Source organism: Phodopus roborovskii, unplaced genomic scaffold, assembly GCF_943737965.1.
Source record: "Phodopus roborovskii unplaced genomic scaffold, PHOROB, whole genome shotgun sequence".
Lineage (NCBI taxonomy): Eukaryota > Metazoa > Chordata > Mammalia > Rodentia > Cricetidae > Phodopus > Phodopus roborovskii.
The window spans coordinates 2,583,445-2,602,520 of record NW_026126415.1 but is presented as its reverse complement, the minus strand read 5'-3'; the positions used below and the strand labels follow the sequence as shown (position 1 = coordinate 2,602,520).

Genomic DNA, 19,076 nt, shown 5'->3' with positions numbered 1-19,076 from the left:
ACACGTATAATATATAGAGAGATGCACAAATGCAGAAGACGTTCCCATAGTTTCCCCGCTGGTTGCTCTGCAGGAAGACGGCCTTGGGCAATCATATCCAGGTCATAGAGAGAGGGTGGCATTTCTTCTAAACAGTTAGATGTTAAAACTTTCGCTGTTACACCAAGACGTGAAATGCAGAAGAAGAAAGACTTTTGCTTTCCTACCTCAACTGTGGTTTTAAGAATCTTTATGTAGAGCTGTGGAGATGCTCACTGTTTCATTTCTTGTATTGTGGAGGACCCAAATCTGCTTCTCGGCAGTCACATTAGACAGCTCACAACTGCCAGTAACCCCAGCTCAAGGAAGATGTCATCCCTCTGGTCTCCAAGGGAACCTACACTCAGGTGCATGGCGCAGGCACGCACAAACGCACACACACACACACACACACACACACACACACACACGCTCACGCACACGCACGCTCACGCACGCACACGCTCACGCATGCACGCATGATGCACACATGCACACAGACACATGCTCACGCACGCACACACGCGCGTATTGAAAAATATATTAGGAAAACTATGTGCTCAGAAAGAATTTCCCTTCCATAAAAACCCCCATAAGCACATACCATTATCCCATGATCAGACATCCTGATTGCTTTTGTTTACTGATTGTATGCTTGTGATACTTATTTAGCATGCAGATGTTAAAATATGTCCTTGCCATTTTTGTCATGCCCTAGATCCTCGGCCACTATAACCGAGGGAACTTAAGCAGTGAGAAGTTTGTGGAGGAAATAAAATCGATCGCAAGCAAGCCCACCGAGAAGCACTTTTTTAATGTCTCAGATGAGCTGGCCTTGGTCACTATTGTTAAAGCTCTGGGAGAACGGATATTCGCCTTGGAAGGTATGACTAGCTCTCCTAACAATTCAAACTTAATGTAATGGGCTTGGGATATTATTTTCAGCACACTAATAACTCTCTCTCACTGTGTGCAGAAGCCACCAGTGAGCAAGTCTCTGGCATGGAGCTGAACTACAGAGAACCTGTATCTGCTAGGAGCAGTCTCTGTTAGGTTGCAATGATGCCCAGGATGGCTGGTAACCACAGGGGTCAGCATAGGCACATGCCAGAACCCAAATGCCCTGGCATGCTTGATTCTTTTTCTGTGATGCAACTTTGGAATGTAGAACTCCTGGCTCAACTTTTGTTTTCTGACTGTGTCTTTGTCTCCTTTGGGCCGCTAGCAGAGTTTTCGATGCAATTGTTTCTATGTTCATTCCCTCTGTAGTTTTCTCTATGCACATTTTTAAAAATATCTTCATAGGGTTTTGCCTCAAGTCCTTTGCTTGGGAAACTCCATTTACTGTAGTTGCTAATCATGCCACCGCTTTGAAGGTTTTGCTTTGACCTTTTCCGTGGGAATTGTCTGTTGAGGCCACTGGGCAGTGCTAGTCCCTTGGGTGGGAGGTGTTCAGTAACAAACTACTTTGAAACTAATATCCTTTGACTGGTAAGGTCTTCTTTGAATTTCTGAAGGTCTGGAAACTCAGACTCAGAACTCAGGCCCCACAGAAACCCACAGCGAATTCTTTTGCCCTTCTGAGACATCATAGTCCCATTGACTGTCATCAAGGGGGCCACTGTGGAAGTGTCACTCATGTAGTTGTTAAAAGCTCTGTCTTGCCATCCCTGAGAGAACCTGCTAGTTACACATAAAGAGAATATGAGGGTGAGTCATGACTTTGAAAGGGGTAGGCAACTGTGAGCAAGTATCCAGTAAACAAGTGTGTGTGTGTGTGTGTGTGTGTGAGTGTGTGTGTGTGAGTGAGTGTGTGAGTGTGTGTGTGAGTGTGTGAGAGTGCATGTGTGTGTGAGTGTGTGGTGTGTGTGTGAGTGTGGTGTGTGTGTGTGTGTGTGTGTGTGTGTGTGTGTGTGTGTGTGTGTGTGCTGGTGTCTGAACTCAGGGACTTACATACACCAGACAACTGCTCTACAGCTTCACTATACCTCTAATTCAAGGAAACCATGTAAAGCAATGGTTTCCAGTATTTCTTGAGTAGCCCTGGGTAGCAAACATTTCGCTTTGCAACCCAGTACACACATACTCATACTCATGCATGTGAAGACAAAGCCCATCTCAGGGGGACTCACGACAGTGTTCTGTACAGTGTCCTGTGACACTCCTACATCTTCCTGATCACGGGGTGTCCTCGTTCAATGACTACGAAGTGGCTTTACTGTTGCTTCCCGTCTGACTCCCAGTCAGCGCTCAGGAGCCTACCTTACTCTGAACATGACGAGCACTGACATTCCAGGCATCTCTGGGTCCCTTTTTTTCTCCTGAGACAGAACACCTGAACCCTTATCCATCTTAAGCCATAGCCGTTTCTGAATGACCTACACTGTCCTGTGTTCTGAGTCCAAGTCACTATTTTTATGTGGCTTTGGTCTTTCAATAGCCATTGAGATGTTCTCTAGCAATAGGCCATGCCTGTCTAGATTTAATATGGATGGTCTTCTAAATTATTGTGCACTTTTAATAACATAGGCCAAGAAAGAATCTGTAAAGAGTTGGGGATTTTTGTTGTTTGTTTGTTTTGTTTTGTTTTGTTCTGAGGCTATAACTAGAACATTCCTCCCTTTCCTCCTACTCTCCTTCAGATCCATGGCCTCCCTTTTCTTTAATGTCACATTGCATGCATACATGTATGTGTACACATACAGATTTCTAAATATAACCTGTTTGGTCTGTATAATGCTACTTGTATGAGTTGGCCTTTTAAATTACTATTACACTAGCCAGTTACACATAGTAAGTGGTGTTTCTAAATATTCTCTTACTCAGCAAGCAAATATAGCCTAGAACTGACAGAATGTGACCCGCAGTGTAAGGGATGTGGTTCATTTTGCCTGAAATGGCATTTTAAGATTCTTCGAAACCTAACCAAATCACAGTTAACGTTACTCACTAAAATGTCCAAATGCTTCCAGGAACCTCTATGCTTAAGCGTGAAATCATCTGCTAAAACTCTCCAAAGAGTAAAACACCTCTCCACATCTGCTGCTCCATCAAGGCAAAAGTCACCACGTGGGTTGCCCGTTTTATTTCCTGTTCTCTTGTCTGCTTTTGTCTTTGTTCTCAAGGCCTTGGCTCTTGTACTGGCATCCCACAGCGGCGCGTTCAGTATATTAGCCTTTGCTGTTTCCATAATGAACCCACAAAGTCTTTCCCCTCCACCGTTTGGGAAATCGCCACTTCCTGTCAATGTTTACTTTAGACGGTGAATAGCCACAATTATGAAAGTCTGGTTTGCCAAGGACAATGCCACCTAGTGAGTCCAGCATGCTCAAGGGTAGACTGAATAGGTCAGGAAAGGGTATGAATCTCCCTTTCCTATAATCTTTGGGGTGGGGGAAATGCTCATGTTCCTAACCGGAAATGGCACATAGGTCGGAGTGGTGTCAGGGACAGGCTGAAAGTGAGAACTTTGGCACATGACCAGGCTGTTATCACTCTGCTGGTGCAGCATGCAGAAGGTCATGCAGCTCCTTTCTCCCTCCCCCTCCCCCCTCCCTCCCCCCATCTGCTCCTCCTGTCTCCATTCAGAAAGGGGCAGACCTCCCGTGGGCTTGAACAAAGCCTGGCACATGAAGTTGAGGTAGGACTGAGCCCCCCCACACACACACACACTTTGCATAAAGGCTAGGTGGGGTAATCCAGCATGAGGAACAGGCTCCCCAAAGACAGCTAAACACCAGGGACAGGTCCTGCCCTTGCTGCTAGGAGCCTCGAGAACAGCCTAGGTTGGTCCCATGCAGGCTCCCTGACTGTCCAGAGTCCATGTGCTTAGGTCAGCTGTCTCCGTGGGTCTCCCCACTCCTGACATGATCTTGACCCCCATGGCTCCTACAACCCCTCCTCCCTTTCTGCAGGAAGACTCTCCGCATCTGCTTCCATCAGTTACTGGATAAAGGCTCTCTGTTGACAATCAGGGTAGTCGCCAATCTGACTGCAATAGATGGCCAGTTCAGGCACCCTCTCCATTATTGCTAGGAGTCTTAGCTGGGGTCATGCTTGTGGATGCCTGTGAGTTTCACTGGCACCGGGTTTCTCCCTAACCCCGAGACATCTTGAGGTAAAATTCATCCTGGTCATTTAAAGGGCAATTTGTATAAGGGATTAAAATGATAGGCTCGGATTCTTAATTGCTTTCCATATTTAATGTAGCCCTATAAAAATCCAATTACAGATGCATTTTTATGGTCTTATGCCAGTAAATAAATAGCAAACATGTTTATTTTCACAAATTAAATGATTCTCATGAATCAGTTGACAGACAGACTGACTGACTTGGCCAAAATTACATGTTATTTTTAACTTATTTTTAAGACCAAGTAAACCAGTAACTCCCTGGAAACAAGCAGATCAACATCCCCTTGGTTCCCCACCAGGAGGCTGTGGCTTTGGGTCTGCACATATTTTGAGAGGAGTGAAATGCCATACAATGTTCTCACTTGTCTGGACTCCAGCAGTGAGCGTTAAAATTGGTGTCTTAAAAATATAATGTGCGTTTAAAAATATAGACTTAGATGGGACACAAATGTGAGCTGTGTGGGGAAAGTCACCTCCTGAGCTGAAGGATCCCCACATCCAGCTTCAGAACCAACATTTTCTGGGATCCGTAAACTCCATCCAACAGTGGCTCCTAGAGAGGATGTATGGCGGGTAGACGGGCCTGGTGAGTTGGGAATCTCTTTAAAAACACCAGTGAAGGTTTTCCCAGCCCTGTAGGGCATCAAAGTCAGCTCTGATAGAGTTCCCAGTTCAAATAGACAAGACAGTTGACTCTTACTATAGTAAATTCAGCTTTCCAACGCACCAAGGAATTACAGCCAGCTATGACAGAAAGGACAGTCTGGGTGACTGCTAAAATTATATGTTATTTTTAACTTACTTTTTAAGGCCAGATAAACTTCCTGCAAGCGAGCAAATCAGTATTCCCTCAGCAAGGATGAGAAGCCAACGTGTGAGAACAGGAGAACAGTCCCTTCACTTACCGCTGTCTTACACTGAGCCCTGCCTAGGGGTTTTGAAGCACATGGCTGATAGCGCTCTAATGTGTTCCTTAGCTCTGCTTGGCAGGTCCCCAGATTCCAACAGTTCCGCTTCCAGCAAATGAACAGCAGCCGAAAAGACATGGCTAGCCACTTAACTCTGCTATCTTTCCCACATTATAGCTACAGCCGACCAGTCAGCAGCTTCATTTGAGATGGAAATGTCTCAGACCGGCTTCAGTGCTCATTATTCACAGGTATGATGACCATGTCCAGGAAGGAAAGATCTTCCCTGCAAAACTGTCTCCACCCAGGCGGTGCCCAAGCATCTGTATGAGATCGCTTTGACGTGTGTGGCGAGGGCAGCTCTGCAGCCTGTGATTGTGGTATCTAATCCAAATGGGGGAAATGGAAGCTACAAGTTTCTAATTAGGGGAATACTTCACATAGGCCCTATGTTTTACCAGCTAATAGCTGTGAGCCTCACGGTCTCTGCCCGGCTGAATGTAATTGCATCTAGGGAAATGAAGTACTTAAGATGTTAGTTTAAAATGTGGAGTCTTTTTGTTGGTGCTAAGGTATTCAGTGGTCACATTGCTTCCCTTAGAAGACTAAGATGTGTTTGTGCGTGCATGCCTGTGTGTATGCACAGAATAATAGGAGAAGACATTATTACGCATGGATATCAACATTTCAATGCGGAAGTTACATAATGTGCCTCGGTGTCCTTTTTAATTAAAACAGGAATTTTGTTTGTTTGCTTGCTTGCTTTTGGGTTTTTGGAGATAGGGTTCTCTGTGTAGACCTGGATGCCCTGGTTCTTTCCCTCTCTGTAGACCAGGATGGCCTAGTATTCAGGGATCCATCTGTCTCTGGGGTGGTGGGGTAAAAGATGTGGACCAATACTGCTTGGCTCAAAAAGGGGATTGTAATATTGAGTTCTTGTAACGAAAGTGATTTTGAGAACTGTATGAATTAATTTAAATGAAGAATTCCTATGATGTCATTGATGCTATGTTTTCCGTGCTCGCGTGTTAGGACTGGGTCATGCTTGGAGCAGTGGGAGCCTATGACTGGAACGGAACTGTAGTCATGCAGAAGGCTAACCAGATTGTCATCCCTCAAAACACCACCTTCCAAACTGAGCCCACCAAAATGAATGAACCTCTTGCTTCTTATTTAGGTAAGACTTGGATGCAACCTCAAGAAGCTTCTTCAAAAGAAATGTTCACATTAGTTTTTCTCTTTAACATTGTTTTCTCCTGTGTTTGGAATTTTAAACCATATAAGACTGCCTTAAAGATTAAGGCTTCAGACTTCTGAGAAGCCTCAATGAGTCAGTGCCTACTGAGGTAACGAGGTTTAATAAGGATCAGGATAAACAAATAGGCCGAATAGATGTTTATTCAGGGAGAAATAACTTACAACCTAGACAGATGAACACCAGGAAATTCAACCCGATCCTCTCCTGTCCGAGTCACGCCAGCAAGAGAGCTTTTCCTGGCTCTCCCTCCGACCTCCTTCCTCAGGTCACTCCGCCCCTGGCTCCACCCCCAATGGGCGTGGTCAGTGCCACAGAAGGACTATCTCACTACACTGAGGTGTGTCCAGTGCAAGGAACAATGTTAGCTGATGTATATTGTCTAAGAATACTGACTATGTCCAATATTTCCTTTAAAACCAGAAGACCTTTGGACCTGGTAGGCAGAAAATGAGGTTAGAAAAACCTTGACATGCCCTACATAATATTTATCCATAATTTCTTTCTGCAAGTTGTGAAAGAAAAATTTCAATTGCTTTATCATATAGCTCGTCGATTCTATTATATTCTCTATCCATAGCATCTTCAGTAAAATGCTGTAGGTAAGTAAGCTCAGCAGTGTGTTGTGGTCTAAACACTTGCCGGGAATAAGAAGATGGGATGTATGTGTGGCATCAGCTCATTCAGGGTCTATACCAGACTCAGGACCAACCAGGTGGCAGTGAGGGCTCTCTCATCGTTTCGAGGGCACAGGAAACATGGGGGAAAGAAAAAAGGACCCTCCTGATGCTGTTTCCCTGTCTTCACTTAAAACCCTTGTCCGCAGATTTCCCCTTGTCCTGTCAATATTCTCAGTGTTGGGGAACAGTGATAAAGCAAACACCTTGATCTTGAAGTATCCCCACCTTACCGTCAAAGTGTTCTTCCAAGTAGTTTTCTATCGTGGAGGCAAACCTTTTCTTTCTAAATCCTGGTTTCCTTCTATTTTATGAGGAAGGCATCAAGCCTTAGACTGCCTCCACATCTCTTCTTACTCAGAGTGCATTCCAGCTGCAGATGAATCAGGACTTGAGAGAGTTTGGAGTCTGTGTTGACTAAACAAACACACAGCAGTGAGCAGCAGAGGCTGCGGAAGCCAAAGACACAGCAAGTTCCGTTAAGGAAGGTCCTCTCTCCTCCCTCACAAAGGTCATGGTATTCTCCTCCTACCAGAAAACAAGTAGAACTGAACAACCGAAAACCCAAATGGCAGAGGCGATTTAGAGTAGAAGGTGATTTAGAGAAGAGAGGTGTGGAAATGACCCCTTGACCTAAGCTCACCTCTCCCAGATCTGGAAGAAATTGGAAGCAGGAACAGGAAGTATACTATCTTTGAAACAGTTGAGCTTGCGTGGTCCAAGCTGCCGGGGCTTAGCTCATGCTTCTTACTACACTTAGTAGCGAGAGGCACTCTTAATCAGATCTCTAAATTAATAACCAGAGTGATTGTGCCCTCATTACCTGTAGCAGATCTGACCTGCCAGTCAGGTCACCTGATTCTTATGCTGGTATTTATTCCCCTGTATCAATATACCTGACTCTGGGCTAATTGGAAAAGCACCCACAAATGGAGTGGTTATATTGTGCCAAACATATTAAACAAGTTAAAAATGGCAAAGGAGATGCTGCAAAACAATGCAGGCCACAAGCAACCTCTCTCCTTGTGTTATGTACCGGCAGAGGCCGGGTGGGGGCTTAGCTCAAATAGCTTCCAAGGTCTTCATAACCTAATAATCCGCGAGACTGTTACATGGGAAAACACTTGGCATCAAAAGCCATTTTACCCCAACCCTTCTTTTGATCCTAGACGGAACAATTATAGACCATTTATCATCCTATTTAATAGATGGATTCGGACATGGAAATTGTTATAAATCCTCCGAAAGGCAGTTGATCCTGTGTTTGAAGAGCCAGAAATTCACTTTAAGACCCTAGCCAAGCCAGGTGGTGGTGGTGCGTGCCTTTTTATCCCAGCATTCAGGAGGCAGAGGCAGGTGGATCTCTGTGAGTTTAAGGCATAAGAATCAGGTGTGTTTAGAGGGTAATAGAATTGTAAGAAATGATCAGAGAGATCTCCGTTGCTGGCAATGAAGAAGGATGAGGTAGGAGAACAAAGAAGTATTTTCTCCACAAGCTCCAGGACGGTACACAGACCTACCTTCTTCTCACTATGGTCCAGGGAAAGCTCCTTAGGACTTCTGGCTGACAGAATCACAAGTTAAGACATCTGGAATGGATATTGTAAGCCATTAAGTTTATAGTAATTTGTTACAGCATCAGTAGGAAACTAAATACTACAGTTTCTAGCATTGAATCTATTACCACTAAGTATTTAGATAATTAAAGACTGAGTGAAAAACACAAATGTCTTTGACATGTTCACAGCCCATCCCATATTCACTTATTCTAGTTATTAGTTTAACAGTGCAGTATTTTTGATAGAGCCTGGGTTAGGATTCTATGATCAAATTCTCTAAACAAAAAAAAAAAAAAAAAAAAAAAAAAAAAAATGCCAAATCTGTTATTCCCTTAAAGTTTGAGTTAATGGTTGATTAAAGCATGCTCAAGTGACTTAAAGTTTCTTATGCATTGCGCATAAGAAAACATTAAAATAACCCTACTCTTCTGAATGGCTCCTCTAATCGCTTGCAATTCGGTAAAACTGGAAAAATTACTAGTTGACAAAGCATATCTGTAAATATATGTAAATATATGTAAATAGATGAGCACATTCATTGATCCTCTGTGCTTAGGAAATAACAAAATTTGCATGTGCTGTCTATAGTATACTAATGCATTTTCTGTTCATTTCATTACCTTCGTCAAAAGTTAAGATATAAGACGATTACCAACAGGTGCCTAATAGCGTAAGATGTCTTTCATGTACTTCCCTAACCCATTTCTTTTTCAAATCTGAAATTACAAAGGGACTGAGTTCACTACTCTGAATTCTGGGTGAAAGGTAACTAGTGTGGCCATGTGAAATCTTACAAAGAGGACGAAGTGAAAGGCCAGCCCTCTAAGGAAATATGTGTGCTCATCAATCAAAATAAGGCAGCGTGGACAGAGGCGTATATATGGCTCTGGACAGAATCGCCCACCCTTCTGATCACCACAGTGCCTGCCTCAGTATGTGCTCCGCCACACTGAGTTTGGGTTTTGTCGTGAGAATGTGGGTGAGCCTGCTGTCCCGGTCAGCCTCATCCATACTTTGTCCTAATACACCCACACTGTGTTCTAACCATGCTTGACAAACTCTAAAGGAACGAGAGGTAAAAGCACAAAGCAAATGAAGGTAAGTCCTGTATTTCCCAGTCCATCAACAAAGCTCTTGTTTCTTCCAAGAAGGTATGAAACTAGACTCACCCTTCGTAAAGGAAGATGAAGATATGAAAACAAATGAAAAAAAAAATCACAAAGGATAATATGCCTGACAAATTTTGTTTCCTTAACATTCATGTAAACATGTTATTTGTACAAAAATTATTGCCTTTTAGTAAAACACTTGCTAATTAAAAAGATGACCTCTTTCCCAGTTAGAAGTGGTTCTCTCTGGTGTTCTGAACCATGCTTGGGTTCCACCCCAGTAACAAGCCGCTCCCAGCTGTTAGAGCATAGCCTCCTTCTGCAGAGATCAAGCCTATATGTAGTGCCAGTTTCACATTGATTTAGCTCCATTCTCTACAGATACAAAATGCAAAACTATTTTCCTTCAAAACATCATGTATATTAAGATGCTCAGAACATCGTGTTTATTTTAATAATAACATCTGAGGATATATAAAAAGCCACCACGTATCTGAATAGTGACTTTACCGTCGTGCTGTGAGACCTTCCATCTCTGCAGCAAGGGACTTACAGGTGTGCCCAAAGGCTTGAAAAGAGGGTGAATGCCCCCCCAAAAAGGGGGTGTATGGAAATTTGGCTGTACATGTATACAAATATATAAGGTAATGTCAAACTGGAGAGTTGTCCATGCATTTCCTGGTCACTAACTAAATCAACAGAGAGGCGAATGTGATGATGTCTTGGTCATGAACAGAATGCACGAAAGCACAGAGCCCATGATCAGATTGATGCACGCATGAGCTCCCTCTCTCATAACAAGGTGGCTCTGACTGAAATGGAGCATGGTGCTCTTAAACCTTAAGTGGGGGTGGCATGGAGGAAAAATGAGAAACATTGTACACAGCTCATGAGATAAATCGACATAAATAGAGTAGGAGCAGGTGCAAAGAAAACAAAATTTTATAGAGCATGAAAAATGGGATGAGTAGATGGTTGAAAAACTCAGTTTTAATTTTTAAAAAGAGAGTTAAAGATAACAGCACAGAACTGCCGTTAGATAGTTTAACACCCATCAAAACATCCACAAGTATAAACCTGGTACTCATGGGCAATGTCGGGAAAGCTTTAATGAAACCAAACGGCTCTCATACAGCAGTTCATAGAAAACATGCTCTGTGCATGCTCTGGAAGTGACTCACTTATCAATGTAAGAATAAGGAAAATTGATCCAGTAATCTATTATTTGATGTTTTTGTCAAAAATATTCAAAAAAAGAAAAGAAAAAATAAGTCCTCAGACTTGCTTTTGTTATCTCAAGTACAAAATTGCTTTAAAAAAAAAAGAAAGAAAAAGAAAAGAAAAGAAAAAAGCAAAAACAACAATCCCACAAGGCCAAACAACAGCAAAAAAACTAAATTCCATCAACAAATGGCCAGGAAGTAAGGAAGTAAAGTAAAGGCAATACCTTTATGATACAACTTAGACAATCTTCAGTCATATAAAATTTCAGTGCAAAACCTTGGTTTGCAATGCAGGAAGGGATTGTGTTTCCTATCATCCCAAGTATATAAAACTATTAGTGTTGATAGTACAGACACTCGCATCCAAATCAGTGATTCTCAACCTTCCTGATGCTGTGACTCTTTGATACAGTTCCTCATGTCACGGTGATCCCCCCCACAACCATAAATTTATTTTTGCTACTACTTCATAACTATGACTTTGCAACAATTATGGATCATAATGTAAATATTTGTGTTTTCTGGTGACCTTAGACAACCCTGTGAAAGAGTCGTTTGACGCCCCCAAAGGGATCATGATCCACAGGTTGAGAACCACTGATCCAAATAAAATATAATTAGTTTGCTCCAACGTGGACTGTAGGGTCTTAAGGTGGGCGTGCGTGTGCATGAGGGTTCACAAGTGCATATAGTGCCTGCTTCCCCTTTATGTCATCACCGTTACTCCATTTGCATCTGTAAATGCAACTGGTTTGGGAGAAAGTATCATTTCAGAGAAATCCAGACATGGTAGGAACAGGGGAGGGAGCACATTGGCTTCCCACCAATACTAAGCACAAGAAAATATAAACATGATTAGCCTAACCATCTAACGTAATTGGTGATGTATTCCGTGGGACTTTATGGGTGCAGGTACACACCTGGGATCTCTCTTTGGTTAGGCTACACAGTGAACTCTGCCACTGTCCCTGGAGATGTGCTCTATGTTGCTGGGCAACCTCGGTACAATCATACGGGCCAGGTCGTCGTCTACAAGATGGAGGATGGGAACATCAAAATTCTCCAGACACTCAGGGGAGAACAGGTAAAGATGAATCGTTCTGTGCTGCCTGTATGTGTGTACTCTGTGACTTTCGACCTGACGTTTTAAAAATTATTCAAAATCCGTTATGAAGATATGTTATATATATATATGATAGAGAAGCAGAATTATGAGAACAAAGACTGACTAAAATAAGCCTACATGAGAGTGTCTGTAAGAGGAACATTAAGAATGTAAAGTATTAAATACAAGTCAATATGTTTTAAGCATCTAGATAGAGTAAAACCAGTTCCCAACTGAAACAACTCCATCTCTTTAAAATGTTCAAAGCCTCTGCAAGCTTGTCCTATTTTTCTATCCCTTGGAGCTGCTGGACCTCATGTAGCCACTATTGAGTAAGCACTCATCAGACACAAGGCAACAAACTCTTCACTACGGCAGGAGAACTCAGTTACTTCCATGCATCTGTTGCACCTTCCCATGGCGCCATATTTACACATCGATGACACTAGAAAACACACCCTCAATCTCATGTCTTTTCTTTTTCCTTAAGAAGCCCACTGTGGATCACTGGCCTGGAGTGTGGACAAGTAAGGACACTCACAGTAGAAGTAAAGGTAGTTTACTTCTAGAGAGAAATCTGTCACCATTGGCCATCCTCAAAGATGGGACCTTGTCATGCTTCAGTCTACACAGATTTGGCTAGCAAATGTTTCTGTATTTTGGTGCCTTTGACTGCACTTTGCACTCCGTCTTCTAGGCCAGGACGATGAATAGAGGAGTAGACTTCCCCTTCCAGGAGCGCCTCTGAGATTTCATTCCTGCTTGTTCTGTCTTGTGTCCTAGATCGGTTCCTACTTTGGTAGCGTCTTGACAGCAATCGACACCGACAAAGATTCTTATACTGACCTGCTTCTCGTCGGGGCCCCCATGTACATGGGGACAGAGAAAGAGGAACAGGGCAAAGTGTATGTGTATGCTGTGAACCAGGTAACTGCGTCCGAATTTGGTGACTCCAGCCTTTGCTTCCTTCGGTTCCCATTAATGCAGCGAGAATATTTTTCACTTGCTTGTGGGGGAAAAAAAAATGTTCTAAGAAGTTTGCAAGGTCCATTCAATTTCACCGTTTCAAAAGGAACTGCTTTCAGAACTTAATTATGTGTTTGCTTGTTTTATTGTTACTATCAGGTTTTGTTTTATTCATTTAAAAAAAAACACTGGAATATGCAGGGTAAATAAGGCAAAGGCTAATGTTGCTCACCTGGTAAATAACCTATTTAAGAGCTGTAGCCTGGACAGGTTGGGGGCATCTACAGTTACCATGGTGATAGAGAGATACAACTTAATAGCAGTGGTTCCAGGCCCTCTGGGAGACGGTGTAGGTTTTAGAATGCTTTGCCATAGGAGAGGATGTTCTGATTTCGATCCCAATCTTAGACACCGTTTGTTGGGATAAGTAATTTCTGTTTTCTTTATTAAAAGGATATTTGCTATTTACAGAAGGTTGGTGACTCGTTTTGTTTTTATTGTTTTTTTAATTCTTGTGTTTCTCATACCAATTACGTTAAATCACACATTCCTATCTTTCTGGCTTTCTCCTGTGTGTTTTGGGGAAAGAACTGCGCGTGTTCTCTCTGTGTGTCTCTTTTCCTCCCTCCCGCTTTTTCCAAGAAAGTATGTTCTAGCATTGCCTATGTTTCCCTTCCACTCCAGGCAGCTTCCAAAGGTTTGCGTTTCAAACAGAGTAAATTTTGTCCTTGACTTTTGGTGGAGAATAGACAGAACAGAAGTGTACTGTTGGGAAAACAGGGCTGGGGCCACAATGGAGGATTTCATTTCCAGTTCTTTCACGAGTAGAGAATGTGCTGCTAACTACACATTCTTAGCTTCATTAAGAAGAGAGTTCTCAGCATGCTGGCTCCCGGAGGCTCCTTTGGCATTCCTACCTTTTCATATGTTTTACAGGTTTGCCGTTTGGTACGCTGATGGTTATTTCATAAGGTTGGTTTAGCATGCTCTTAAAAACAAGCCTGCTCCTCAGCAGCAGTGTTGGGAGCTCTTAAGCATCCTGTTTTGTCTTCCCTGCAGACAAGGTTTGAATATCAAATGAGCCTGGAACCAATTAAGCAGACATGCTGTTCGTCTTTGAAGGATAATTCATGCACAAAAGAAAACAAGAACGAGCCCTGTGGGGCCCGATTTGGAACAGCAATCGCTGCTGTGAAAGACCTCAACGTGGATGGGTTTAATGACGTTGTGATCGGAGCTCCTCTGGAGGACGACCATGCAGGAGCTGTGTACATTTATCACGGCAGTGACAAGACCATAAAAAAGGGATATGCACAAGTAAGACACTCGGTCCCCTCATACCCTCAACCTTCTATGCCCAGAGGTCTCACCTGCCTTACTCCGCAGCTCGGAACTTACTTTGTTTCTTTATTCTGACTTTGGGGGAAACTAGATATGGTGTTCTCCTGTGCTCTTTCTGCAATTATTTGTCTGTCTTCTTGAACCTGATCATTTGAACTGGCAAAACAGTAGAAAACAAAGACACCTGGTAACAATGTGACTCGACATCTCCAGTGTGTTTAACCCCGAAGACTCTAAGAGGACAATAGTGTGATTTAGTCAAAAACGGAGATGAGATTGTGTTTTTTTTTTTATATTCAATGCCCATATTGCTATTAAACAAGTTATATTAAACTTATACTTGTGAACTAATTTTATATATTTTCTTCAAATTAATGTGGATTTCTGAGATTTATATTTTGTTTTCTCAAGTAATCCCTCTTGGAAAAAAAAATGTGAACAATTAATCTTGGCCTGCAGGGGATTTCTGTTGCTCTTGTTTTAAATTTATTGAGAGTTAAGCAGTTCTACATTTATTGACCTAATCTATAAATTTAGTTTCTTATAACATGAGAAAAGTATTCATTCACGTAAATGTCTAATACATCATAGACACAAGAGAGTTTAGAGAAGTTGTAATGTAGCAAGCATTTTCTAAATAATTGTAGTCAGTTAAGCAATGGGCTATTATGAATAAATATCTTCTAATTCAACACTGACATCAACATTCCCTAGCATCTAAGCCATGAAGAGAATCCAGGCATTAGCCATTTCTATTTACATTTCAGTGGTCTCTTTTTATTTCTGCAGTCAACAGAATTCTCAAAACCTATTCATATAATATTTTGTTAACTTTTTATAAAGTTGAAAATGGCATTAATAGAGAACAAAATAAAAGGCTTATGTAAGTAACAACACTCCTGCCCACTTGAAAATGATTTGTTTCTGTTAAAAATCTTTGTGGGATTATATACTTAACCTGTGTCAGCCATTGGGGTATGAACCGTGGGGGCATCGGGGAACCAGGAAATACACACAAAGAGGTTACTTTTATTTTGGTCCTTTGTTCTTTCAGTATGAGCCCTGTATAACAAATGGCATTTGGAGGAAAGATTCTTAATTGATTAATGGAATAAATTGTCATAAGAAATGCGTTTTTTAAAGTAGCGGTGAATCAAGATGCAGCTTTAAACAAAATTAACTTAACAGTATTAGAGTTCATTTGTTTCCTTGGTGGAAAGTGCATTCCCAGAGGACAGATGAGGGTGTACTTACCCATCTCCAGAGAGGCAGCATGGCCCAGAATCAGGCGGTGCCAACTCCTTTCAATTGCAGAAGGGACACACAGTATTCCTACACCAGCTCCTCCTATTTGACTTCTTCCAATTCTGTCACTTTAAAGGACTTGAGAAAGAAGAGACTACCCAAAGTTTAGGAAGGGTCTCTCAGTCCTGTCTCAGTGCCAACAGCTTCTATTAAAATAATACCTGCTTGGGCAAACACCAAGTTCCCCAACACAGAAAGATCACTTTCCATGAAAGGTGAGGTGTGCAGGTGCATGGATGAACCTTCACGAGCTCCATATCCACAGTGCCGTCCTCACACTGGGGGTGGGTGTGAGCGGATGGGGATGAGTGTTTTAGGACAAGTTCTGGAATTGTGTTCCTCCGTCTTGCATATGAAGTTTCCAGCACCTTTGAGTATATCTGTTTGTTAGAACTGAAAAAGAAGTAGGAAATTAGACAAAACGACATTATGTATCAATTTCCTGTCTCTCTGAGCCACTGACGCTGACGTGACATCCTGTACTGTAGGGAGACTGATTTCCCTTGGGAGCATCCCTGCATTCCCCGTTGCTTCCATTCAGGGCCCTCTCGGTCTCCCAAAGATCTTCACTTTCAACTTTACTCACTAAATTCTCAGATTTATTCAAAAACTATTTTTAATGGACTCTTGAGACACCAACCTGTCTGTTGGGCTTTTCACAGCGCATTCCATCAAGCGGGGATGGCAAGACACTGAAATTTTTTGGCCAGTCCATCCATGGAGAAATGGATTTAAATGGTGACGGTCTGACTGATGTGACCATTGGAGGCCTTGGTGGAGCTGCCCTCTTCTGGTATGTATGTTATAAGATCTGGTTATACATTTGGAAGTATGTTTCCATGTGACTTCAGACCACATAGTATGATTAGAACTCTTACCAGTGTCAAATGCCTATTTCATCTTGTGCTGTTCTGGCAAGATGCAAGTTATTTAAAGGAATTGATGCATCAGTGAGTCTTAACAAAGAAGCCAAATAGGAGTGGGTAGAATGAACTTTTAATTTGGTTCCCAATTACTCATTTATGTGCTTGACACTAAAACCAATGTTCTCTTTTGGGAGACGTTGCATGGGTGGTGTCTTTAGAAGGTGAGTGCGTGCGTGCGTGCGTGCGTGCGTGCGTGCGTGCGTGCGTGTGTGTGTGTGTGTGTGTGTGTGTGTGTGTGTGTGTGCTCAAGCTTTAAGAGATAACTGACTCTGTTAGTTTCCCTGAATCACAGAAATGGATGCAGACCCTTTCACGACCAGGCTTCATTGACAGCAGACTGACACTGAGTCGTAAGATCGAGGTTTTGCAAGGCAGTACTGCAACATGATGCAGAAGGCAGGTAGCTGAGCAGAGGCACTCAGCGCATAGATAGCAAGAGCCCAGTCAAGCGGCCCAGACACCCACACCTCCATAAAGATACAGTTGGGAAAGACGGATGAGCGGGGTAGACACTAGTCAAGCTACTCTCCTGCCTGGAGAACCCATATTACCCCAAAGGAAACTAGACGTGGCCGTTTATTGCTGGCGAGGAGTAAACTAGCTAAAGGTCACTGTGTCTGTCAATAAGCATTTCAAAATCCTAAGATAGCCTTGCTTATTGCAGGAATTTGTTTCCTAAATCAATTTAAAGGCATACTTTAGAAATCAATATTCCTTAAAGTGTGTGTCTTTAGAACCAGCAGAGCAATGTGTATGATAACCATTTCCTAATATAAGAAGATGGGCTATGAAGATAGCTTACCACACACAAGAACACGAGGCTGAGTTTAGATTCCTACCACTGTCATTGAAAAAAAAAAAAAAAAAAAAAACAGTTCTCACCTTAAAGGAACTAACAGCATGATGTATTCTTAAGCAAATATGAATGGCCGTGTCATGTCTTGGGAACATGTGTTCAAGTCAATTAAGTGTCCCCTAACATAACGTTCCATTGTTCCGTGGTGTTTTACAGTAACAGAACAGAGAGATTAATAAATTGAAGTAATTTTTAAATGCGTTGATGGATACATCAGAGTGGTAGTGACAGCAAACTGGGGAAATGTTGTCTATAGGGTTCAGATGTTGTCTGATGACATCCCAGCCTTTGTGTTGGTTTGAAGCTAATGGTCTGCTAAGCTAATAGATCTCAGTTACAGGATGTGAATTCTGACAAAGAGTTGGGTGACGAATCCGGGGACTTAAACAAGGGCAAGATGAGGTAATTCAGCTGCGGACCTGTAGTATGGTGGCCTTCCCACACCACTGCAATTCTAACGGACAGTTGATCTCTGCAGACACAGCTTCTTTCCAGAGTTCTCATTCATACCACCCTCATAAAAAAGGCATGACGACATATGGAACCCTGGTGGACGGGACACAAGAAAGCCCGGTCTGCTGGCTGGGTAGCCTACCTGCGTCAGCGAGCTCTGCATTCAGAGGAAGACTGCAACCCAAGAAAGGTCGAGGCTGATAAAAGACGATAAAAGGAGAAACTTGACATTAGCCTCTGTTCCCCACATCACAAGCAGGCACAGAGAGGGAAAATCAGAAAAAAAAGTTAACAATCTATTGGAAGACAGATAAATATGCATTTGCTGGTATAGTAGACTCTCATTGTAATAGAAATGTGGGTACTCCGGCTAGTGGATGGTTCACAAACAGGCAGACAATGAGGAAATTACAGATTTTATCATGCTACTTGGAACGGTGCATAACTTGAGACATGATTGTTTTCCTCATGGAGTTTTCTACTTAATATTTTTGCACCCAAGCTACCTACCCATGAATAACTGAAATGGTGGGAAGCAAAGCCATGGGTTTAGCCCAGGGCCCACACCCCTTTCTGAGGATTACAGATACTCAGGAGTTACACAAAGCAACATATACTGGTGGTGTCTCAAACACAAGCAAGGCCACATCCCCAGGAACAGAGAAGTGTGTTGATGAAAGCCAGCAGGCCCCAGCTCGTTTTCTAGGCGCCTTTGAACCATTTATTTCCAAATGGAAACAAACTCAGAGATCCCGTTTTTGATTCTGAGCTTGCACCTGGCCAGTTGGGTCCATTTTGAAGCCTTCTGTCTTTGAACCAAAGGTCTGAGATGGTTCTAAACAAGGAGGGTCTCCTAGGACATGAGATACAATCTTTTATGTATCAACTCATCGTTAAAGAACAATAGCCCTGGAAGCACATACAGTACACAAAGAAGAGTGTCCTTTGCTGCCCTCACTGCCCCTGTTAAATATTAGCAACAATGTGTGAGTAATCCCAAATGCAACAATGTGTGAGTAATCCCGTTGTTTATGTGTTTGCAGGGCCAGAGATGTGGCGGTAGTTAAAGTAACCATGAATTTTGAACCCAATAAAGTGAATATTCAAAAGAAAAACTGCCTCGTGGAGGGAAAAGAAACAGTATGCATAAATGCTACAGTGTGTTTTTATGTGAAGCTAAAGTCTAAAGAGGACTTGGTTTACAAAGCTGGTAAGCATAAGGATTGTAGCAAGGACTTTTA

At 42.5% G+C, this 19,076-nt stretch overlaps 1 protein-coding gene across 1 annotated transcript in view; it reads left to right on the top strand.

Moving 5' to 3' along the window:
• The window catches only part of Itga1 (integrin subunit alpha 1), an 84,744-nt gene that overhangs the window by 42,233 nt on the left and 23,435 nt on the right, over positions 1 to 19,076 (top strand). The window contains exons 9-16 of the mRNA XM_051183058.1: positions 737 to 902; positions 5,238 to 5,311; positions 6,093 to 6,237; positions 11,825 to 11,967; positions 12,772 to 12,915; positions 14,014 to 14,271; positions 16,263 to 16,393; positions 18,879 to 19,045. Coding sequence (XP_051039015.1) covers positions 737 to 902; positions 5,238 to 5,311; positions 6,093 to 6,237; positions 11,825 to 11,967; positions 12,772 to 12,915; positions 14,014 to 14,271; positions 16,263 to 16,393; positions 18,879 to 19,045 — 1,228 coding nt within the window. The remainder of the gene's footprint in view (positions 1 to 736; positions 903 to 5,237; positions 5,312 to 6,092; positions 6,238 to 11,824; positions 11,968 to 12,771; positions 12,916 to 14,013; positions 14,272 to 16,262; positions 16,394 to 18,878; positions 19,046 to 19,076) is intronic.